The following is a 16,240-nucleotide window of genomic DNA, read 5'->3' as shown; positions in this document are numbered from 1 at the left end:
TGGTCTAGCCCTTCTATACTCAAAATGCAAAGTAAACCATTAAGCAAGCTAGGCAGGAATGCTGGCTCTATAGAACTACTATTATAGGGAATTCGTGTCTCATAACATAACGGAGATTTTCAAGACCATTGGTTTATTCAACACCATTATACATTCCACGATCTCATCGAACACCTATGGACACGACTAACACATTAAGCTAAAGACGAAACACTCTGCAGTGGGAGTGATGCTTGGCTTTCAAAATAATAGGTTTCAGAAATGTAGGAGAGACCTGTGCTAACTCAAAAATTGAAATTCATAATGTACTAAAAAAAAAAATTATCAAAAAGAAAGTGCATTATCTCGCAGTCAAAAGATCGAAAGAAGCATTACATTTGACCGTCGTCTCTATGGAGAACAATTGTCTTCCAGCTAGTTCGTCCCATGAGTGTTGTTGTGAAGATCATTTTTCAAACCCGAATTTGAGGCAGTTAGCAATATTTTATGTAAAGGCTCTCACAGACTTTATCGTTATGAATTTAATCAGCTACATGAATATTAAAAAAAATAGTACATACTGGATAGCTTCGAGGCGGCGTTTCAATTAAAGTAACAATTGATAACAAGAAATCTAGCAGTTAGGGTTACCGCCACGAAACAAATTGCGACAACTCTTTTGCGACAAAATGAACGATCTTTGCTGGCTTTGCGTACGTTTTTAGAACTTTATAAAACAAGTTTACATCGAGTTGGGTTGTTAAGTTCAGCTCTATACCTTGTAACGCGATTTGTAGTTTATTGGTGTATTACCGTTTCATGGAGAGTATCAAAAAATTGTAATTCTAAGTATTTAAATAAGAAAAAGTCGGTAAGCGTGCCACTGAAAAGTGTACCACGTACCAAAAGAGACACAAGTTCTACATACAAAGCAGTTGCACTGGATTCTACTCGCAAGACATTTCTTGTCTTGTATAAAATAGTAGTTAGTTTAGTCATGCTTCCATACACTCAATTAAATTGTGTCTCTTCGTTTCCTGCTCATATTTGGAACCACTATAAACGCAAGTATATTTTTGGGATCATTTATCCACAGTGTTGAACTAAGTTATACTGATGCTCTTCAATCAACGTTTCGTACAACCTTGAGAGTCTATCATCAGGAATCATTAGGCCTCCATGGTTGAGGGATAAGGCTCCGGACTAGGAATACGGACGTCACGAGTTAAATCCGAGCGTTCGCAAGTTAACTTTATTTAATTAATCTGTGTTGTTGTTGTGGTCAGTACCGCCATACTCTTCAGAATTGAAACGTTAATTAAATTGGCCTTAGCCGTGTTTGGTAACCAGATCCTTCTACTATCCACTACCTTTAGCATTATCCTCACAACATAACCCAATTTTTGATGCCATGGTCTAATTGGTCCCAAACGGTTGGGGCTTATGTGTGGCATCCATTACAGAGACATTGGGTGGCTGAGTTGACATCGCGATTTTTTCTCACCCAGGCGTAGTGTGTTCAATTTTTTAGCTGACTAAGTCCTCCATCACAACACATTCCGCAATATTTTCCGCTTACTGTGGTGGTAGTAGGAAATTTTCAAATATTGTCAGGTTATACTATCTTGAAATTACTTGAATCCTTTAGGTACATGTGCTAAAAATATTTGTAAGTTAGCTTGCTTACTTTGTTTGCTCTGGTATTACGACTATGTGAATTGTTTTCCTTTTGTATTTTTTGAGATGATGAATCAAAATAGTTTTGGAACCTTTGTTTACTTTTGTTAAACTTGGAACGTCGAACTGTTTAAGGATTTGTATTATTGACTTCTTTATGATGCGTTTCTGAGTCGTATTTAGATTTTTTCAAATCTTTTTGGCTTTCACCCTTCAAGGGTATTCTAGGCCATCATTTCAAACTACGGAGAAAAGGTGAATTTCTAGATTTATTTTGTTTAAATTGGCGAATTTAAAAATTGTATTGAAGAATGTAGTCGAATTCAGACTTATGAGAGATGAGATGTTGAAGGTTATATATAACGCTTGATAGAAGAGAGTAAGAGAGGATATGTGTTTAGAGAGGGACAACCAAAAGGTGTGTGATCTGAAATTACCACTTCTAGACTACAAAATGTACAATCTGAGGAGTCAAGTACGTGAATGTTAAAAATATGAGAAGTAAACAAAATCCAATCCTCATTCGAATATGTGAGGAAATTTATTTTCTGGAGAAATGGCGAGTTGTTGAAACCTTGGTTTTGATGGGATAGTTTTTTGTAGCAGGCTCCCTTGGATTGACTAGCAATGTTCCAATACTCTTTTCAAATATTGCGGAATCTATCTTTGAGGACGGAAAAAGCTGTGTAAATAATTATATTATACGAATGTATAGTTATACAGTGTCAGTCTCACTAGGAATTTCTGTGCTGAGAGCAGGTACAGTTTAAAACACAATCAGTTTACAAAAAAAGTAAATCATGTTTGCTACATAATATTACATAAAAAAACAATCAAAACCGTACCATTGATAATGTACGAGTATACTTATAAAAAGGTTTTAATAAAATCTTTGATGTTTAATCTGTCTTGCCTGGTGTTCCTGGAGTAAGTGTCTGATTAATATTTAGAATAATTTATGTTCTGTCTAATGTCAGTAAAAGTATCTTTGGGAAGTGGATTATATAGCTTCGTTGCAAAGTATCTACAGTTTTTTTAGCTCAAATTAGTTTTAAATATTCCATAAATCCTGTCAATTCACAAATTTGTTTTATGTTTTTACCTAAAGTGAGGAAGTTACCTTATTTTTTATCTCTTTTAGTCACGCTACTGATCTGGTTTGTCAAAATAATCCCATTATTTAATGTTCAAAACCCTAACGACCTCCTGCCAATTAAACACGATAATGGTTCGCGCTTCTGCCGAGTGCTTTTTGATTTTTGCTAATGGTGCCTTTTTGTTTTGGATTGATAATGACTTTATGTAGATTGTGCAGCGACGGATTACTCTTTTTTTTAGTTTCCGGTGCGTGATTGAGTTCTCGCGCTTTGATTTTTTTTCGAACTGCGGCTTCATAATCTGGCAAATGTTGCGAGGCTGGAGGGTTTGATAGGTACCATGCTATTCATATATCGTCACTAAACCTAGCTAAAGCCAGATATGATTTGAAATTTTCACGGCCAAAAGTATTATGGTGGTTTATTTTTGGGGTATTATGCCGTATTGTTCTACCTCCTTCAGGATTTGGCAGGAAGGATTTTCACTGCCTTGGAATTTCTATTTAAAATTCCAAATTATTCCTTTAGGTAGTCCAGAATTGATAGGCTTTCGGATTCTACTATGTAATAAGTAGGAATTTATTTCAGTGCGGAAATTCTTGACTAACTTCCGTATGTATTCCTCGTTGCCCAGAATACTAATGGAGAGAAATAACTGTGCGTCCACTGGCACAGTTCAATCTTCAATTTATTAATGAATAATATTGATAACTGCTAATTTACTAAGAATCTCTTCAAAATATTCGAAATCTGGTTAAAAACGGGATTGTAGGCCCTTAAATTGATAAGTTTATCAATATTTTTTTTAGTAAAATACGAATTACAAATATCACAATAAACGTAATACTCATATTTCCGCAATTCATCACAGTATATTATCAAGGCAGAGGCAGGTGCATGAACACTTGTTCAGATATATTGAGATATATCAAAATACACGCGTATTTGAATGCAAAGTTGTGTCAAAATTTCAAAGAAATCGATGAAGAGCTTTCGGAGATTTAAGATTTTGGACAAACTACCGTTAACATTTTTATTTATATAAATAAACGATAAACGATTTCACAGCAGAACTTATATATTTATAAATATTGTTTTGTAAATTGAAGAAATATATAAATGGTTAACCTGAAATCAATAAAATACGGATAACTCTGTGAAGAAAAGGATACATATTGGTAATTTTAATGAAAGATTTTTCAGGAAGATGAATAAATCTTTTCCACATATCTTTGAAACAGGTTTTTATCCGCTAACCTTAATTGTGCCGGTAATTTGAGTAATTGCTTGGAACAAATCGGCAATGCATTGGAGACTGGTAATGTATGTAAATATAAAACCCACCGTCAAAGAAATCATAAATACTTCGAATCATTCACGCATCAACTATAGATAAATACTAGTAAATGGATAAAAATAATCATTAATTGTATATTCCTGCGGGAATGATTGAGGCTTTAATAGTAAATAAATGTCTTTTTGATGACCATATTAGCAGAGATGTAAACTCCTTGAATCTGAAGCCAGGGGTAGTGAATTAAAAACCAGAAGTGAGAATAAAAGCGTGTGGTTTTGCACATATCTCAAGTGGTAAAAATAAACGATGAATTTAGTCAGCCAAAAATTAGTAATTTCGGCATACCTCAAGGTACAGTTTTGGGACTCAACTGTTTGTCATCTATGTAAATGACATTTATACAATGCTAAAAGGAAAATAATATCTTATGCCGATGGCACTGTAATAATAATTGACGGTGTATACTGAATGGAATTCTGTCAATAATCTATAGACAAGAGATCCTGCGTTCGATTCCTAGTTGTGACCGTTATATTTTTATTTTCTGTGTCTTATTCTGTTCCATGTTTGGTTTAGATTTGTTAGTATTATCTTCATCTTCAATTATTTATTAAATTGATGTGTATAACCTTCGAAAGTTAAAGAAAAGTAAATCCAATAAAAAATAAATGTTTACTTTGAAATACACCGTGAACGTTTTTAATTATTGTTTATTTATTTGCTTTATTTTTATTTTAACAAAGACAATACTTTGACCATCAAACTAGCAAGGGTTTACCTTTTTATGACAGCTTTAAGTTAAGTTAATAGTATTAAGTGATTTTCTTACCTCGTTTAGGCAAGCAGCCAAGCAAGCCTCCTTGGTGGAGGTATAGATGAGGGCATTGTCGAGACCTCTAAGGGCTTTTCCGGGTACCCTCTCGAAGGACCATGGCCTCAGGCAAACACCCTCGGACCTCACTTGCAGCTTCACCATGTAATACATGCTGACGGAACGCTGGAACGACAATAACACACTATTAACAATTGAAAATGGTATTTTTTATGAAATTATTATGCACACAACAGATAAAAGGTTAACATAAACAAATTACAATGAAATAACAAATAATTAATGCCAACCGTTATACAAATACAATAATATGTACGAACAAAACAAACAAGAAAAAAACTAGAAAACTTAAAGTGTGAGTGGAAACAAGTGATCCGTACAATTTTGTAAAGTTCTGGCGGATATCGCTAAATATATTTGGAATCTTGCCAATACGGTGGATGTTATATAATCGACACATTAGCACAAGAGGTTGAGAGAAGATTGAGTTGGTTCTTTGTAAAGGAATATGAAAAGTATCGGGGTTTCTTAGTAGGTGATTGATATTGATTTTGAATGTGGCCAAGAGGTTCTAGATCTACATGGTTATTTATTTTTCAAATAAATTTGATGTCATTTTCTGACATCTCTGAGGCATAAATGTGGTAAAATTTATATGTCCGTGTTACAAATCCGGAAAGAATTCAAGGCTGATGAAAAAGATGGGATGAACGAATCATGTATGAAGAATGAGTTAATGATAATTGTAAGTAAGTCTACAGTCATGGTGTTTGAAATAGAGAGTAAGAAAATAGTGTGCAATCTAGTTGTGAAATCAGGTGAGCAAAATTTGTTCAACAGGAATCAAAATTGGGAAAAGTGGATGGGGTGGGTTTTTCGAATCAAACTCGAAATAAAACTGTAGATTTGTTTACAAAATATAGCCATACCGCCCGAGACAAATACCCTTCTTTATATAAATAGATAATAGATTGGTTTCCGTTCCCGATATCTTAACGGATGCTACAAAAACAATGACCATTACTAATTTGATAAATATAAGTACTAATTTGTTTTCGAAAAAAAAAGGTTGGAATTTCCTTCCACTGTAACGCTATTTTACAAAAAGAATTTTTGATCAGGTACCCCAGAAACCAATTAAAAATTAGTTCCTGCAGCGCGTCCAAATAATCTACAATACCCACGGTGTACGGGAACTCGCGGTATAAACAGTAGGCTATACAATGGAATAATATCATACATTGTCTCATAAAAACCCTTTTCAATTATTATTGAAATTGAACCGACTCTTAACTCTTATTGATAAAAGTCTACGTCTTCTTCGAGCACCACTGACTTCTTCCACTCCTTTCTTTGTTCATTCGCTCTACATGCCCAAACAATCTAAACATCCCTTTCTTAATCATTTTTACATGAACATAGGAGGGAAATTATTTTCCTCAGAGAATATGCAATCTTTGAGGATGCTGTTTGAAGGGTCTTTTTGAATGAAGGAAAGAGCAAAAACGAGTCTTTAAAAGATCCAAGTTGGCAGAGGGAGGAAACTCTGTGAAGCGTACATTTATATTATGGCCGTAAGTTGCTTTTTTGAGTAGGTACATTCAAATATTTTTTCAATGATATCTGTGATTTCTATGATTTTTATGATTTCTATGATTTCTATTATTTCTGTGATTTTTATGATTTCTATGATTTCAATCTATTCTAAGATTTCTATGATTACTATGATTTATATATGATTTATATGATTTCTACGATTTCTATGATGTCTAGGATATATATGATTCTATGATTTTTATGATTTCTATGAATTCAGTGAATTCTATGATTTATATTGTTTCGATGATTTCTATGATGTCTATGATTTCTATGATTTCTATAATTTCTATGATTTCCATTATTTCTATAATTTCAGTGATTTATAAGATTTCTCTGATTTCTCTTATTTCTATGATTTTTATGATTTCTATGTTTTACGGGATTATTTTAAATTAATGTTGCCATAACTTTCCATGATTTTCAAGGTCATGTCCAAAAAATTTATAACATGTAACCTACGAATTGTAATCCGGTAAAACAAAATGGTTACTTTTATTATTTTGTATTTTAGCTACCATTTGCCAAACACCATGTAGCTAGGTATATTGTTTAGATCAGTTACTTTACAATTCCTTCTTCAGTAGCCCTAATCCTCGTATACCGTAATAGCGAGATGCATTGCGGGCTATAGACGTTATATATTGATTACATCGCCCGTGGAAGCCACAAGTAGAATTGGAAACGTAATAGATGGGATTTTACAGGGCCGTATTTAGGCGAATTCATTTTACCACCCCCTCCCCCGAAACGTTTTACAAAACTGATATTTTTGAAATTCGATCTATAAGTAAGTGCACACATTTTTAATCGATTGACACATTTTTTTAATCGTGCCTGGCTTTTAACAGGACAGAACTGGTTATATAAGCGCCGCAGGCAGACATTTTTGATTTTAAGGTGATATGACAGAAATAAAATTAAACATGATATTTTGCATTGCACTACCTCTGCATACATTCTGAATAAATTCTTATTTTTATTATTCTATTTCATTCGAACATTTTTTTAAAGTAACGTAAAAGTAAAAAAAAATCTAAATTCTGTTGTGATTTTGTCGACAATTCCGATTTAATAAACTTTAGAACTTGGATTTGCTTTAAATTTAAGTGTCATTTTCAAAATTGGAACTGACTGAGGAAACAATTCAGACAAACCAATTTATGGTTTCAAAATTTTTTTTTTTAATTATTAATATTTCTATATTTGAAATGTGTATTTATTTTGATTAAACTTATCAGAAATGTTGCAATTTTCTAACGGTAAAAATTAAAATTGCCAGTGTTTGTTTTAAAAATTCTGAGGCAAATATATATTTTTAAATTCTTTCACCTTCCCAAATCCTACAATTTTAATAATCCATAATTTTTACGGGTTTGCGCTTGTATAGAATAGTTTTCAATTGACAGCGAGAGCTTAGACTGCAAATAAATAAGTTTGTGCCAACCACATTGTCATCGGCGATTTGCGCTCTCCCAAAATTAGTTGCCCTAGGTTGCTGCCCAAATTGTAAAGGCCTAAATACGCCCCTGCATAGATACAGAGCCGGGAGTTAATGGGTTTTGGTGTAGTTAGTTACCTGCGGCGTGGCGTTGGGGTTATTGGCCTGTGTTTCGTTCTGCAGCTGGCACCTCGTCTCCTGGACGGGCGTCAAAGGGTTAAGCACGAAACTGTAACAATAAACATACATATTGTTAATTAAATTGTAGTTACTAATTAATGAAATTAATTAATTGTAGGTATATTTATTTATTTATTTAATGCCCAGAGAGCTTTTACATGTAGGTGGTACAATTTTAATGACAGTTTTGAAACATAAGAAAGAAATAATAAAAATTAAATTACATAAAAAAAATAATATATGCAAGAAAAAAAATTAAGAATAACAAGAACATAAATTAAAAAATACAGCGATTTGACTGGTTTACAAAAAAATGACTTCCATTTAGGAATAGTGTTGAAATAAGTCCTTTACGTAATCCACAAAATTCGCAAAGTTAATATTAAATATATCGACATCACCTAAGTATTGGTTTCCCATAGTGTGAAACCGTTGTATTGGGGAGTTCGCAATGTATTTGCACTTATGTGTGTTGCAGTGGAATAGTGTATCTTGTCGTGTTGTTATTGTAGGTATTCGTAAGTTTATGAGTTGCAGAAGTTCGCAACAGTCGAATTTAGAGTTTAGAATCTTGGATAAAAAAGTTAAGTCGTTTATTTTACGCCTGTCTTCCAATGTGTGTATTTTTAGAGTATTTAATTAGAAATGATATTTCTAGTGGGATATTTATTTAAAATTTATAAAACATAGAATTAAGAAACTACTGAGTTATATTCAATTATGCTTCTAACTAGAGATATGTATAACAGTTTAATGGCTTGTATGGAGTTAAAGTTTTTAGTTGTTCTTAATACGAAGCCTAGTGTTTTCATGCCTTTTTTTACAATTTGGTGGATATGATTGGCGAAACTTAGTTTTTCATCCAAAATAATTCCGAGATCTCTCATTTCCGTGACTCTTTCTAAAGTTATTATAGCTGGAGCAAAAGACGCGGTGACCAACACACACTTAGGATTTGTGTATTCGTGTATATTTGTATATAACACTTCCGAACGCATAATATTGGCTTTGATAAATTTCTCTGTGTTTATCTTGGTAAGTCAAGTTACATCCTGTGATTATTCATAGGTAGCAAGTATTACTGTTATAATTTCGTTAGTAACATCTGGTTACCACAAATTTTTGATAAAGGTTTAAGTTTTTCAATTCGGTTTTACTGTACAAAAAATAAGGAAGGTACCGAAACAGATCCTTGGGGAATTCCTCAAAGCTTTTTGCAATAATTTCCTTCTTAATTACAAACTAAACTAACCATCAAGTCGTTTCCCTGCAGAGGTAGGCAGAGAGGACGAACCGCCAAGCAACTCGGTCTCGGCGCACACTCTTTGCCTCATTCACATTCATACATCGCCTAATACATAGGTACTCAAGTATTTTGTACACTTGATCGCACCGTATTTCCTCTTCCCTATTCGTCTCACACTCCATTCTATCGCTCTACATGCCCAAGCCATCTAAGCGTCCCTGTCTTAATCTGAATCATTACTTTTAAATCAGCCTTACATTTCTCAGATGATAATACATGGTTTTACCACACATACACTTCAGAGATCTTATATATAATACAAGATATCCTGGGTTTTATTCCTAGTTGATTTTTCTGTTTCATGCTTTGTTTAGATTTATTAGTATTATCTTCTTCTTCAGAGATATATGTAGATAATATCGACTGCGTTTAAATAAATATCTCTTTAACGCATCCCAGGCATAGCTTCGACGTAATGTTCTTGTCGATAAATTATAAGTGACACGCGGAAAGACAGCATAATAAATATTTTATGATGCATTTATGATACTTGGTGGCAAGCACGTCTTTATGGACCAACCAAGTAACCAATGCATAGATGTTCCCGTTGATTATACATTATAACTTATTACCTCAGATCATTTTACAAGATGCTAGCAGGACCGAACCAAGAAACGCTTGGTATGTACGCAATGTTAAATGATAAATATTAATACTTCCCTAAGTTACAAACTATCATCCAATTGACTCCGCGGAAAAATAGTACTATTGTCAAATATCTGGGAATTTTAATAGATGACTATTTAACCTGGAGAATGCACATTGAAAATACGGCCAAACCAATACGCAAAGTAATATTCTTCCTGAAAAATATATGCAATATTTTGACAAGAAAACTATTAAAATTGTGTACAACGCGTTTTACCATTCAATTATTAGGTATGGCATATAAACTGGGGTGGTGCAGTCAAAACCATTCCATCCAAAAGCTGTATAATGAATGGTGGATAAAAATTCTTCCAACAACCTTATTCAAAGAAACAAAATTATTAGATCTTAGGCATATACATGCACTTGTAATGTACTACACGAACAACTGCAAGATTCATAGTCTTGTAGATCACAGCAACACAACCGATGAGATCAGAACAACGGGTGATTGTACCAAAAATAATACATCGCTTGGACAACGTTATTATATCTTCCTAGCTCCTAAGGTTTATAATGGATTCAAACAACAACACAGTAATCATAAAAGCGAATTACAGTATGGCTGATAGGAGGTGGCAGAGCAGAATCAGAAAGCTTCCTGAATAAAATCATTGTTTGACTTTGAAAAAATACACACTTTAACGAATCGCTGAGAAAATCGGGGAAAAGATATTGCCAATAATAACCCATCATTCCGTCCTTATCTCTATTATATATCAACCCTGTTATTGAGAAGAAAGGGTTTAAGTACACGAATTGGACTTGAGTACACGAAGAGGACTGAACTTGATATCTGGACTGGACTCGAGGACAGGAGAAGCAGATTTCTTAGCGTCTGCCACTATCCAAAATGACGTATTCAGATTTGCCTATAAACACTGAGGCAACCAAATTCGAAATGGTATTAAATGATAGGTATTAAAATGCCAAAAATTAAATAAAAATATTATATCATTGAAGAAGAAGGAAATACTAATAAATCTAAACGAAACATGATACACAACAAGATACAGAATAATAAAAAGATAACGATCACAACTAGGAATTGAACCCAGAATCTCCAGTCCTACCGGGACAGTTGTCTTAAACCACTGTACCATTGAAACATATTTATTAAGCGTCATATTTGTCGATATAATATTTCAAATTCAGAAATAACAATATTTTACAATGTTTCGTTTAGATTTTTTAGTTTTATCTTCTTCTACAATGATATATTACAGTATAACCTTAAAAAAAGTTGATTAAAAATACCATTTATTTTTTGGAATAACTTTATTGAGTAAAACCTTCAATTGTAATATTTAATTATTGAAGACAATATTAGCGATTTTTAAACGAAAATCTAAAAGAAAAATATTAGAAAAAGATACGGTCACATCTAGGACTCGAACCCAGGACTCTTGCCTTGCCGGGGCACCGTTCTACCACTGAAACTGTATCATAATATTTATTACATCATAATATTCATCGTAGACTTGCAAAAAAATTCAATAGATGTCGCACATTAAAAAAGATAGGTTTATCTAAAAAAAAAGACGCTGTCTAGATTGCATTTAGTTCGGGTTGAATCTTGCGATCATACATAAAGATAGTTGCCAATAAATAATGTGCGGTGAAAAAATGACATTGTTGGTAGTTCTTATTCGAAGTGTGATACAGTTAAAAGTGACCGAAGCGGATAGGGTCCCATTAGCTCAGTGGTAGAGCGGTGCCCTGGCAAGGCAAGTGTCCTGGGTTCGAGTCCTAGATGTGACCGTATCCTTTTCTGATTTTTCTGTTTCAGATTTTCGTATTGAAATCGCTAATATTGTCTTCAATAATTAAATATTACCATTATTCGTTTTAATGCTTACTTATTTTCTTATATTATTCTTATTTGTACCATGTTACCACCGTAAAATCTACATTCGCCAAGTTGGGATATTTAATCAAATAAAATAAACTTATATTATCTTCTTCTTAAATGATTAAAGATTCTAAAAGTGTTAAAGACAATTACAATTTTTTGCAACTCTTTCTGTACCTAGATTCGATGCTGTTTTCCATCATACATAAATTATAATAAATTATATAAAATGGCGGTATATTCATGTTATTTTTAATATTGTACTGCGGCAGGCCAATGACAACACTAATAATTTATAGTGATGGAATGTAATTATTCATATATTTACCAGGTATGAAGACTGTAAGCGATAGGTTGAAGGAACTGTGTATTATGACTAATATATAATTTTATGTTAATTGGCGAATGTGTATTTATTTAAATTGTAAGGCTTACCCAAAAATATTTGGAGTGTGATCTCATATTTAAATATCAGTTTTAGCAGGTCATAGAAACCTATTGGTATGATGAGTCAAATTCAAAGATTTAGTCAAGAAATTAGACGTTATGTAAATTTTGCAATACCCAGTTTTCATATAGTGGATAACTCTAGTGATAGCCCGTTCCTCTTGAAATGCTATGGCTTATCTGTTCCTTAAAACTTCCGTATTAGTCGTCATCACGACTTCTTCAAGATACCATACGGCAGAACAGATGTTCTAGTAGAGAATGATGCTATTGAATGAAATTTCTACAAGAGTAGGTACACTTAATCCCTATTTGTAAAATATAAAAACCTTTTTGAATACATATCTTCGTAAATTTTAAGAATGTTAAAATAAGCAATCTTGTACATAGTTGATTCAAATAAATAAACAACGATTTCAAACAATGTTGAGATTTTGAATGGTTTTGTCTCGCCTATGAGATCATAAGTATATTAAACAGCAAGGGCGATACTGAGAGTGTCTACCAATTTGAGGTACAATGATGTAACTAGTTGTTCTGTGAATAGTAATTTTGATTATTCTAATTTGACAGCTCGTAACGTTCCAGCGAAAAAAGGTACTATCAAACACCATTTGACTGGAGATGGAACACATAGACAAATTTTCAGACACAATGCAAATCGCACGAGTTAGAACTAATTTATTTCTCCCAGATGGACAAACAAAACATTTTACAAATGTCTACAATATCCTGTAATAAATAAAAATAAAAATGCCGGACTTCGTAACACTCAGTCGATGATAAAATAGATAAACGCTAAGCACATGTTATTATTTTTTAATAAATCCAATTCGGTATAGATTAACTAATAAGTTTTTAGCAAAATTTTTGGAACAAACAATTAGAGTCGTAATGCATCTGTCATTAGTTATATCAATTTAGTATTGCTTATTAAGTATTTGGTTCAATTTGTGCAATTATTTACTTGACGTAAGTTCTTATTTCTAGAGTTTTTGTTAATTCAAACAATCAATTTATACAAAAGATTTTGTTAGAATTGAAGACGAAGTCCAGTAACTTATCTGTTTCAACGACGAGACTCTTCTAACAATTCAATGACTATTTAAGCAATGTACAAGCAAAAAAAATCACAAATCAAAACACCGAGATCGAAAGGCAAACTTAACAAGAAAACAGTGTGTCGTAAATAAAGATAATACATCATTCTTCTCTAAATTACCCTCGGCTTCATAAATCCTTTTCCTTGCGATCATATAGACCCTTTCAAGCTATTTCTAACACAGAGGATAAACTGAGCACTTTAACATCGATCGTAGACGTCGCGATATTATTACAAAGGCATTATCCTTTGATTTATCGTGCGATTCATCACAAAGGAAGCCCACAAGGTTGCAAGTTAGGACCCATCTTAAGTTAAAAACTTGAAAGTAACTTGCTTAATTAGAACTAAGGGTATATCTGTATATTATTGTTGATTTATGTTTGAAAATATTTATGCTGTTTTAAGAAGTTTAAGAAATTAACCTAGGTCTCAAAGAGACTCTTATTAAAGGAGAATTGAAAACAAATCAAGTGATCTCTTGAACTACGAACCATTTTTGTTTTACTCATTTAACAAATGTAAAGATTCGGAAAAAAGGCTGAAAAAAGCGCAGTGAACAAGATTAAGAAAGGGACGCTTAGATGGTTCGGACAAGTGGAACACATAAACGAAAAAATGTATACGGAGAAAAAAGAAGCGGTGACAAGTCAAGAGTCAGAACAACCAAAGTATGTATCTGATGATTCATAAATGTAAATTAAGCAAGGCGTATGTTGCGTGGCGGTCCATCCTATCTCACCCTCCATCCATCCACCTGCAGTGAAACAGTGTGATGGTTAGTTAGGTTAGGTTATATTTCTCCAGCGTTATTTTTTTCGTTGCTCTGCTTTTCACTGTACATTTTTATTTATATATTTTGTAAACTTACAAAAAATATACATATACGTGATTAAACATGTATTCCCGCGAATTCCGAATTTCTACCGAATTTATTATAAATTTCTATTTTAAAAACAATTTAAGTTCCTAAAGATATATATATACTTTTTTGAAGATAATATCTAAATATTTGTAGTTCCGAAAATTATGAAGAATGCATTTAATTATCTTACTAGGCATGTTATAGATATTAAAAAAATCTGTGTATTTTTAAATGCAATTTGTCGAGGGGGTTTTGCTCTATTTTAAACGAGTTGTGTTTTATTAAATATTTTTTTACAACTTTCGCTTGATTATCATCGTTTTTTCATTTAACATTCGTACTTACATACGCTTTTAAACCATTTCTTCTTCATTTTGAACGCTTACTATTTTTAAACCATTTTTTCTTAATTTGGAAGGTTTACTATTTTCAAACCATTTCTTCTTCATTTAGAACGCTTACTACGGAGCTTTAAGCTAAAAAAGTTTCATATTCTTGGTTAGAGAGAGGAATTTTTATTTAGTGTTTATTTTATCACAGTTCTGTCTTATCGTGTTCTATCTTATCATGGAAAACCGTATATGGTATAAATAATAGATACTGTGGCATAATAGTGAAGCAGGGAAACGCCCGCAAGGTCACAAGAAGTTCATTGGCCTGTTGCTATGCAACGAAAGAAGGCTCTATGGCGCTATGACTCGCCGATGCTTTACCTGGAAAAGGCACTTGAAGTTGCAAGTCTACTCTGTGCACGGGTACATACTCACTCAGAGCATAATAGCTTCCGACGGGCCTTTTTATCGAGTTTAAACGACTTGTAAAAAGTCCATTTAGACCGTTGGTATTTTATTTATTTACAGTATGTACAATATGCCAGCAGATAATAATAACATATGAACTTCTGGAGACTTAGAAAAATATACGATTAGGAACTTTAACATTTTTTTTACAGATATACAAGAAAAACATTCCCGGGTTGCGAATAACACGATGATATTTGTAAAACTCGCAGGACTTGCAGAGGAAATGATCCCACAACACCTGAATCAACCCGGCTATAAACATTTATGACATTTTATCAAGTACATGTGCTTTTTTTCTATGTGAGTACCGCACAAGAGTACCAACAGCTCCCCACTGTCAGGAGCCAGTTGGAATGAAGAATTCGTTACGTTGTGAGGTTGAAGGTATTGGGAAAGGAAAGGAAATGTGTAAGTAGAAGCTGGAGAAGTACCTAGCTATATCAGATCTGGCCACCAAACATGGCAAAAGCGATTTCAAGAAACGTTTCGATTCGGAATCCTGGTATTTTAACAGGGCGATACTGAAAGAATCTAAATAAATAGTGAGATAACAAAAATCAATCAAATACATTTGCAGGGATTTGAACCCAAGACCTCTAGAAAGTGTTAAAATTGAATAGTATTTCAGTTCTTGCACGACAAATAGTTATAAAATCAATACCAAAAAAACCTTTGCAAATCTCATGTTGCCAAAAGTTCTTCGTTCGCTCGTTTTCGTTGTAAGTTAAACAACCAAAATGAAATTGATATAACAAATGCACTTCAATGCAATCAATATCTGTAAAGAAAGCGTTGCACAAGAAATTGTAACGGCCCGGCGTTGTATTTTAGATTCGTAGTTAGATAATTTAACCAACATTTTATTAACCTTAAAATTAAAACTGTACATTTAAACGTTAATATCGTTACGGTATTTAACTCTCAGAAAGTATGGCGGAGTAGGTACACAGAGTAAATACCATTTCAAAACTACTGTTATGAATTTTATTTAAGAAGGCAGTTCATAATTTAGTGTTGGTTTTTAGAATACTATTTAATGACGCGTTAAAACAATAAAAGTCTACACATACATAAAATAAAATAAATTAATATTATTATTATAACAAGCACACATAAGT

At 32.9% G+C, this 16,240-nt stretch overlaps 1 protein-coding gene across 1 annotated transcript in view; it reads right to left on the bottom strand.

The window, feature by feature from the left end:
* The window catches only part of LOC149415015 (uncharacterized), a 101,841-nt gene that overhangs the window by 48,381 nt on the left and 37,220 nt on the right, over positions 1-16,240 (bottom strand). The window contains exons 4-5 of the mRNA XM_089643054.1: positions 8,058-8,148; positions 4,880-5,047 (exon numbers count right to left, since the gene is read on the bottom strand). Of these exons, the coding sequence (XP_089499180.1) occupies positions 4,880-5,047; positions 8,058-8,148 (259 nt within the window). The remainder of the gene's footprint in view (positions 1-4,879; positions 5,048-8,057; positions 8,149-16,240) is intronic.

The sequence above is a fragment of the Hesperophylax consimilis genome, chromosome 19 (assembly GCF_061612785.1).
Source record: "Hesperophylax consimilis isolate HC1 chromosome 19, BYU_Hcon_1.0, whole genome shotgun sequence".
Classification (NCBI taxonomy): domain Eukaryota; kingdom Metazoa; phylum Arthropoda; class Insecta; order Trichoptera; family Limnephilidae; genus Hesperophylax; species Hesperophylax consimilis.
This window is presented reverse-complemented; position numbering and strand designations above follow the sequence as displayed.